General features: G+C 37.8%; 2 protein-coding genes across 2 annotated transcripts; one reads left to right on the top strand and one right to left on the bottom strand.

The window, feature by feature from the left end:
* Positions 1-365: 365 nt before the first annotated feature.
* On the top strand, positions 366-3,704 carry LOC103410324 (polyadenylate-binding protein-interacting protein 11-like). Its single transcript, XM_008349042.4, has 11 exons — positions 366-748; positions 871-1,497; positions 1,758-1,868; positions 1,965-2,009; positions 2,100-2,172; positions 2,269-2,381; positions 2,503-2,562; positions 2,647-2,694; positions 2,783-2,851; positions 3,224-3,285; positions 3,418-3,704. The coding sequence occupies exons 2-11, from the start codon at positions 964-966 to the stop codon at positions 3,473-3,475; spliced, it is 1,173 nt and encodes a 390-aa protein (XP_008347264.1). The 5' UTR covers positions 366-748; positions 871-963; the 3' UTR covers positions 3,476-3,704.
* Positions 3,705-4,257: 553 nt separating this feature from the next.
* Positions 4,258-5,978, bottom strand: LOC103410323 (probable RNA-binding protein ARP1). Its single transcript, XM_008349041.4, has 5 exons — positions 5,656-5,978; positions 5,368-5,506; positions 5,023-5,131; positions 4,895-4,934; positions 4,258-4,747 (listed from the first exon to the last, which is right to left on the bottom strand). Exons 1-5 carry the CDS (start codon positions 5,848-5,850, stop codon positions 4,529-4,531), a joined length of 702 nt encoding a protein of 233 aa, XP_008347263.1. The 5' UTR covers positions 5,851-5,978; the 3' UTR covers positions 4,258-4,528.
* Between the last annotated feature and the right edge of the window lie 1,741 nt (positions 5,979-7,719).

Below are 7,719 nucleotides of genomic sequence, written 5' to 3'. Positions count from 1 at the left end.
TTTGGATTATAACGTGACAAACAACCTCACTAAAAAAATTATTTTTCTGACCAGAAAAATGCAAAAAACATTGTGGGGATGGATGCATATCCAAAACTTTATTGATATGGTAAGTAAAATGAACCCTACTTAATTTATTTCCATATATGCTATCCCTAATCCATCTCAACGCATGGATGTAGGTCACACATGTTCGATGCATGTCATTATCTATATAATATTATATATTTTTTACATATTTAATTGTGTATAAATAAATGGGAAAGTGTGGAAAAGAAAACACATGGGTTATTGTGGAAATTAAAAAAAATAAAAGTTAATTGGGTTGGTGGGTATTTTTCTTTCCAAATCATCTAAATTTTTGCATCATCATCATCATCAACATTTTGGTACGTTGTGAGAGAAGAGAAGGTCCAAAAAGGCAGTGCCCTTTCGCTCTCTCTCCTCTGCGTAAAACGGACGATCCCAAGCACCAAAAACAAACACCCTTTATTCCTCTCTCTGCTCCCTCGCTCTCGAGTCTTTCATCGTCACTGAAATTTATAATCTTTTAATATAAATAAGAGGGAATAAGAAGAAAGAAAAAAAAAAAAAAGGTAGTGCTCTGTTTTTTATTACCCATTTCCTTATCAAATTTGCAGGCTTTTTTTGCCCTTTTTGTTGCTTTTGCCTTTTTAATCTCTTGTACTTAAGCGATCTTGAGGTGGGTTTGATTTCATTTCAATGGAGTTGGACTAGAAAAATCCGGGTAAGTTTTTCCTGTGAAATTCATCATCTGGGTCTGTTTACAAATTCAATTTTGTTCTTCGTAGGTGTTAAATTTTTTTTTAAATTTTTTATGACCAGTAGTGTTGGGTAACAATTTTGCAGAAATCCAATTTAGTCTTTGTTGGTGTGATAAATTTTCGAGAAGTCTAAAAATCCAGTCTTTGAATCGAATAAAGGGGTTGCTGTTCTTTGATCATGGCGGTTGCTGAGAATGCACCAAATTTCGACAACACAGCAGTGTCGTCGGACCCGAATGCACAGAACGATCTCGGAAACCCAAAACCCAGAGTCGATTCCTCTGTTGCTCTGAGTGCTGAGTCCAATGTACAGTCCAACGGAGACGATCAGAGTGTCGAGGGGAAGTTTCAGGAGCAGGAGAAAGTGACAACTTTCTCAGTCGCCACTAACAATCACAAAGCTCCATCGGGTCAGACCCCAAATGGGTTTGATTCCAATGGGGGGGTCGATAACCATCAGACGGAGGAGGCCAAGTCTGATGGTTATGTGATTGATCAGAGGTTGAATGGCGAAGGCGATGAGAATTACAACCGTGATATGAGAGATTTGGCGGACTTGTTGTCTAAGTTGAATCCCATGGCTGAGGAGTTTGTGCCTCCTTCCCTTGTCAACAACAACGGCGGCTTCGATTTTGCTGGTGGGTATGGATATACTAATGGTTTTGTAATGCACAGTAACTCTGGCAATGCCAATGGACTAATGGGTAGGAAGGTATGTGAGGTTCTTCCATTTCCTTACCAAAGTTTAAATTTTTCTGTTTGGTTGCTGAGAAAATGCAGGAAATTAATTGACCAACAAAGTGGTGTTGTTTTCCCTTTGTCTGGTTGTTTTTCCTTGTGTTTGATGATGGTTCATATGAAATTTTTTATTCTTTTTCGACTTTTAGTTATCTAGAAATTTCATTGATCAACTACCAATTTTTGTTTATTTGTGCTTTGCTTATTGTTTGTTTCCTTTTTCTTCGTCTGCAGAAGAAGAATGGTTATAGTCAAGGTCGGCGTAAGAACTATTACAAATTGAATTTGGCTCAGAGGGAGGAGATGATTAGGAGGACTGTGTATGTATCTGACATTGATCAACAGGTAATAGTTGCATTGTAGTTTGTTGCCACATTTTTAAAATTTTATGCAGCCAATGTTAATCTTTGTATGACTGACACTCAATTTACTCTGTATCAGGTTACTGAAGAGAACCTGGCTGCTCTTTTTCTTGGCTGTGGACAGGTAACCAAGTTTTTCGTTTTCTTGTTTGTACTGGTTCAACATAGATAATGCTAGAATGGTGGATTATAATCTGAATTTTCCTTCCTAAAGGTTGTGGACTGTCGTGTCTGCGGTGATCCAAATTCGATTCTTCGATTTGCCTTCATTGAGTTCACAGATGAAGGTAATATCAAAAGCTGACATACTTTAGTTCATTGATAAGTCTGGGTCTTGTTATGATTTCGATGTGCTGAATCAACTTTTTTATCCACCCTTGCAGACGGTGCAAGGAATGCTCTAACTCTGTCAGGAACCATGCTTGGCTATTACCCAGTAAGGGTGCTGCCTTCAAAAACTGCAATTGCACCGGTTAACCCAACATTTTTGCCAAGGGTGAGGACCATATTTTACCGCTTGTCATCAACATTTTTGCCAAGAGTGTTAAAAAGTGATTCATTGAATTGCACTGATTTTACCTGTTCTTACTTGGGTTTCTTCTGTTTATATGATTTAGTCTGAGGATGAGCGTGAGATGTGCTCAAGGACTATTTACTGTACGAATATTGACAAGAAGGTAATTTCAACTTTCCAGTCTCGTTAGGGTTCTAGGACCAGAACTGGTGTGCCTTTTCCTGATTTTATTTGTTTACTCGTGCAGGTTACTCAAGCTGATGTCAAACTCTTTTTTGAATCACTTTGTGGAGAGGTTGGTAGTTCTTTCTGTGACAAATTTTGATTACTTCTTGTTCTAAAATTGCAATCTTATCGTATGGACTTTTTTCTGGCTCGTGTAGGTTCAGCGCCTGAGGCTGCTTGGAGACTATCAGCACTCCACTCGTATTGCTTTTGTTGAATTTACTGTGGTAAGTATCTAGTGGCCCTTCTATATGTAAGTTGGATTTTTTAGCACTCATCGGCCTCACTCTGTTCTGTGCTTTGTGAGCGTGTATGCATATCCGATCTGCTCTCCAAACATGCTGAAATGGAGTTGTATGGGCATGGCTAACACCAAATTGATTGCAAATCATTGATGTGGTCTGTTGTTGCACATATATATGTTCAAAATCACCGTCACCAATAATATTTTGATTTAATTGGTGAACTATTTTGAAGATCATAAATTATTTTGAACAAGGAAATGGTCCTTCTGTTGTTTAAAGAAGTGCGGTTAGATTGAAGGTTGTCTATTAGTCTACTCATACTTTCTGTTGTGCTCTGTGTTTTCACTCTCGCAGGCTGAAAGCGCAATTGCAGCTCTTAACTGTAGTGGTGTGGTTTTGGGATCGCTACCGATAAGGTCAGTTTGGCAGAATGTTTAGCTTACAAGTTACATCTCCTCACAACATCCCCCACCTCCCACACCTCAAATTTTCTTTTAGCAGCAATTTACTTTGGACATCCTATTCATTCTTATGTATTATGCATGCAGGGTAAGCCCCTCAAAGACACCAGTTCGACCCCGTACCCCTCGTTCTCCATCGCAGTGAACCACCTTTGCATGTTTCCTTGACTAATCTGCTGCTGATAGATATATCAACCGTAAGCATACACAGAGACTTGTATTTCGGCATATCGTGTTTATCTGTGCTTTTGTCTAGGTTACTGTTAAGGTATCGTTGGGAGCTACACGGGGTTATCTGTGGGTTTATTTCAAACTTGTAGAGTTGGATGGATTTCTGAGGAGTTTAATGGTTTAATTTTTACTTTGTTATGAAATCTAGAGGCATAGTCCTGAAATTCTCAAATGCTTATGATGCTTCTCACGACCGGAAACTCGTAAGAGCTCGCCGGTCGTAACTTTTCTAGGTGCTCTTTTGGCATTCTAATCTCACCCACATTTGGCTTTCGAGTTGTTAAGAGTTGGGTTGACATTTGAGATCCCTGATCCCAAATATCTTCCCACATACTTGCTATGGAGGTAGGTTTTGTGGGAGAGACTAACCTACACTTGGGAGGCCACTGTGGCAGTGTTCGAAACTAATAACGCACAAAAATATTAAAATTTAAAGAAAAGATAGTGCATTATTGGTTTATGATATCGCCGCAGTGGTTTCGTAAGTGAGACAATTGCCTAACAGTATTAAGTAATCCATTAAGAATTAACAAGTCACTTTCCTTGTCCTCTTGTCGAGATAATTTGCCTTGTACCTGGTCGTATATCCTTTATTCTAATTCTCGTACGACATACAATTTCCATCCGGGTTTGATCATTGACTCCAAATTTCATCGAACAACGCCCTCAAGGGGCAACTAGACCACAGAGAACTCGTATTTGAAAACAAAAACTGAAAATATCTACGAAATTTTGTCATCAGCTCCCTTTTGGGTTATTGACAATGAAAAAATGTATGAATGAATCAAGTAGCTAAAAGAACAGAGTCTGTAACAGGGAATGTATTATTGCATCTCTTTGGCCCTTTCTATCCCAACCTTATAACCGTACATTAGTCGATGAGCTCTTCGCAGAATCGGAGGCAGTTGTTGGCGGTTCCCGGCGACGGGTTGTGCTGGCATTGGATATATAACTAGAATGCACTGGACTAGTTAGAGTAGAGACCAAAGTTGGAGTAAGTACCTGTGACTGTAGTTGTAGGAAGTGCAAGCGGTAAGCTCTGTAGTTTGGGTCTGGGATTGGATGTTGTTGGACTATTATGTCCAGGTTGTGCTTGTACTGGAACACACGGATAATAGTACACCCCAGGATAAGGATAGTAGTGTTGCTGTTGCCCCCAGCCACCATATCCGGTGTAATTATAATTCTGCATTTCATATGTTAAAGTCCTTGTCAGCTTAAACGAATCTATTAGTGCAGATGCGGGGCGGGAATTCGAACTTTGGAGGCAGGCACAATGCCATGACCAACCGGTCTAATCCTTAGATGAATTAAACAACACAAGTAAACTAACCATTAATGCAACGTTATTGTCTTGCTGGTAAATTGGATATCTGAAAGCCAAGAGGATCGGATTATCAGAATTAAGAAGATAATTAGGTAAATTAAGTGCCTAAATTTTCACTAATTATGTCTTCTTACCCGTAAGTCGAATAAGGGATTAATGCATATTGGGGGTTGTAGTGATGGAAATAGGTGTTGATGAAAGGTATGGATGATGATCTGGTTTTCTTCATTCCCTCAACAACTTCTGAAAGATTAACACACACCAGATTAGGTCAGACTAGAGTTCATGAAAAACTTACGTCCACCTGGAATGCTAGGGCGACAATATTTCAAGTCAATAATGCACTTTGACGTGCTTTAACTATCTTGCATAATGGGCTAACAGTATATGTGATTGACTTAAGATACCGTTGCCTCGAAATCCCTAGAGCATGGAAGGTTTTCTCACAAAAACACATAGAAACTAAAGAAGAGACAGACCATGTTGAGGCTGAGGAGTGGTTGGACGATTCTTCTGTGCACCGAGGACTGCAAGATTACAATTAGCTCGCCTTCCATCGATGATAGGATTAGGGTTTTCACAAGCTCTCATAGCTGATTCTGGATCCTTGAACGTTACCTAATCAACAACCAACAATATATCTAAAAACTAATAACGGCAGTACTCAAAACATAAATTCTTTGTGCATGACGTTCATTCTGTATCGATACGTACCTATAAAACTTTAATCTAAAGCAATAACATAAGAAACCAAGCAGTAAACTTACAAAACCATAGCCTTTTGATCTTGCTGTGAACTTGTCAGTGATGACAACGGCCTCCAGGATCTCCCCGAACTGCTCGAAATAGCGTCTCATGGTGCCGACTCGAGTCTCCCACGGCAATCCTCCGACAAATATCTTGGTTTTGGTTGTATCACCAAATTGTTTGCCACTGTAACCGTTTGCTCCGACCTTGATCATTCTTATTGATACGCTTTTGGCTTTGAGAGAGTCGGGACAAATATATATATAAATATAGCAAAGCTTTGTGAAGAAAAAGTCATAGATATCCGTTTGTTCAAATCAGACCTTTTGGAAAGTTAATCTTTTGTCGTATTGTGTTTTCTTCTTGCTATTTCTAGCAAAACTTACTAGATCTTCATCGTAAATCCAAAGATTCGAGAAGCAAAGATACCCTCAACAAGAAAATTAATGATATGCTTTAGGAAAGGTGAAGATATTAATATAAAAGGAGGTAAGAAAAGTGGTAACTAAAGTGGAAATTAACAGAGCATATACACATTGAGAATTTTCTCCATTGCAAGTTTTACACATTTGAATAATGTCCATTTTTTGTTATGCTGAAGAAAATTTTGAGCGTGCCCAAAATGTTGTCCACATAGACCAAGTTTCATGAATCATAACTACAATTGGTTGGAGTTTTTTATTTTATTTTATTTTTTTCAAATTTCCAACAAATTGTAATAACACACTTTTGGTTATCAGGATGTGTTCACTAAAAAATCACTTGTAATACTGTACCAATAGGCCCACAGTCCCTTCGTTTTCTGTAAGCCCCCTTCATACTAGAGAGATTTTTCAATGTCCGGAACACGGTTTGGTAAACTAAGTATAATAGCACAATTGGTTGAAAACTTAAAGAATTTTTTTTCTTCATCAAATTGTATTATGACACTTGGTGTATCAAGCTGTGTTTTTTTGACAAACTGAAAAATTTATCCTTCATACTGTTGCAAACTCACACAAAAAAGTCACTAACTTCAAGTTGTCCGTTGGCTTGAATTTTTTATATTTTTTTAACAAGACAATATTCTAATGAGTGGTTTGGTAACCATTTTGTTTTCATTTTTCACATTTGTTTTTAACTTCTTTGTTAATTACTTTCAGTTTAGAGTTTTCAAATAAATGAAAATTGAAAGCTACTTTGTTGAGTTTTCAAAACTGGATTTGGATCCTATTCAAATTCAAATTGTGAGGATCCTTAAACGTTTATCGTACATCAAGTGGTCAGAAATTATTTTGAATTTTAAATATAAAATTAAACACAAATAGCCAACAGGATCCTATCCGGATTCTTTTGGTGAGGATCCTAGGTCTGTGAATTGTGTTCGTTTATCGTATGTCATGCGGTCAGTTTTTGTCAAGTGTTGTTTGTGTTTAATTTTAAATAAAAATATTTAAAATGATTTATGACCACACGATGTACGATGAACGGACACGATTCACGGATCTCCTGGATTCTCACAAAGAGGATCCGACGAGGATCCGGATTCCATAAATAGTACCTAACGAAAATTGGACGGACGATATACGATGAATAGCTAAGATGTGTGGATCCCTAGGATCCTCACAAAGATAATCCGAAGATGATACTCATCCCTGAAATATGAACGTAGTTATCAAACGAGTTTTTAGTAAAAAAAACTAGAAAAGAAATGTTATCAAACCACCCTTAATTACTCAAATCTATAAAATTGGAAAATTCAAACTTATTAAACTCTCTACCCTAGCCAGTTAACCTAATCCCAGATTCATTGAAATTGGAGTGTGAGTCGGTACAATGCCTTCAAATTAAGCTTTTCAAAACGCTCACGCATGGGCTCCTCCACGCCATCTTCCCTTCTGTACTAAAACCTAATATATGTGTCCCCCCTTTTGACCTTATGGCACACCACACCATGCAGGTTGAACTAGATGATCATTTGTCTATTTCATGAAATCTGCTTACGTATGCAGTTGTCTCGTCTTTCAATTAAACTTATCAAAGCAATTCTTACATAGAATCGAAGATATATCCTCTTACATCTAACTTAAGATATACATACAAAA

Source organism: Malus domestica, chromosome 07, assembly GCF_042453785.1.
Source record: "Malus domestica chromosome 07, GDT2T_hap1".
Lineage (NCBI taxonomy): Eukaryota > Viridiplantae > Streptophyta > Magnoliopsida > Rosales > Rosaceae > Malus > Malus domestica.
Note: the sequence above shows the minus strand (reverse complement) of the source record. Positions and strands in the feature narration are given on the sequence as shown.

Coding starts and splice junctions, on each gene's coding strand:
- LOC103410324 (XM_008349042.4), top strand. CDS start 964: ATGGCGGTTGCTGAGAATGCACCAAATTTCGACAACACAGCAGTGTCG. Junction 2,010..2,099: donor TTTTTCTTGGCTGTGGACAG/GTAACCAAGTTT, acceptor TCCTTCCTAAAG/GTTGTGGACTGTCGTGTCTG. Junction 3,286..3,417: donor TTGGGATCGCTACCGATAAG/GTCAGTTTGGCA, acceptor TTATGCATGCAG/GGTAAGCCCCTCAAAGACAC.
- LOC103410323 (XM_008349041.4), bottom strand. CDS start 5,850: ATGATCAAGGTCGGAGCAAACGGTTACAGTGGCAAACAATTTGGTGAT. Junction 5,507..5,655: donor GATCAAAAGGCTATGGTTTT/GTAAGTTTACTG, acceptor GTTGTTGATTAG/GTAACGTTCAAGGATCCAGA. Junction 4,935..5,022: donor ATCCCTTATTCGACTTACGG/GTAAGAAGACAT, acceptor CTTGGCTTTCAG/ATATCCAATTTACCAGCAAG.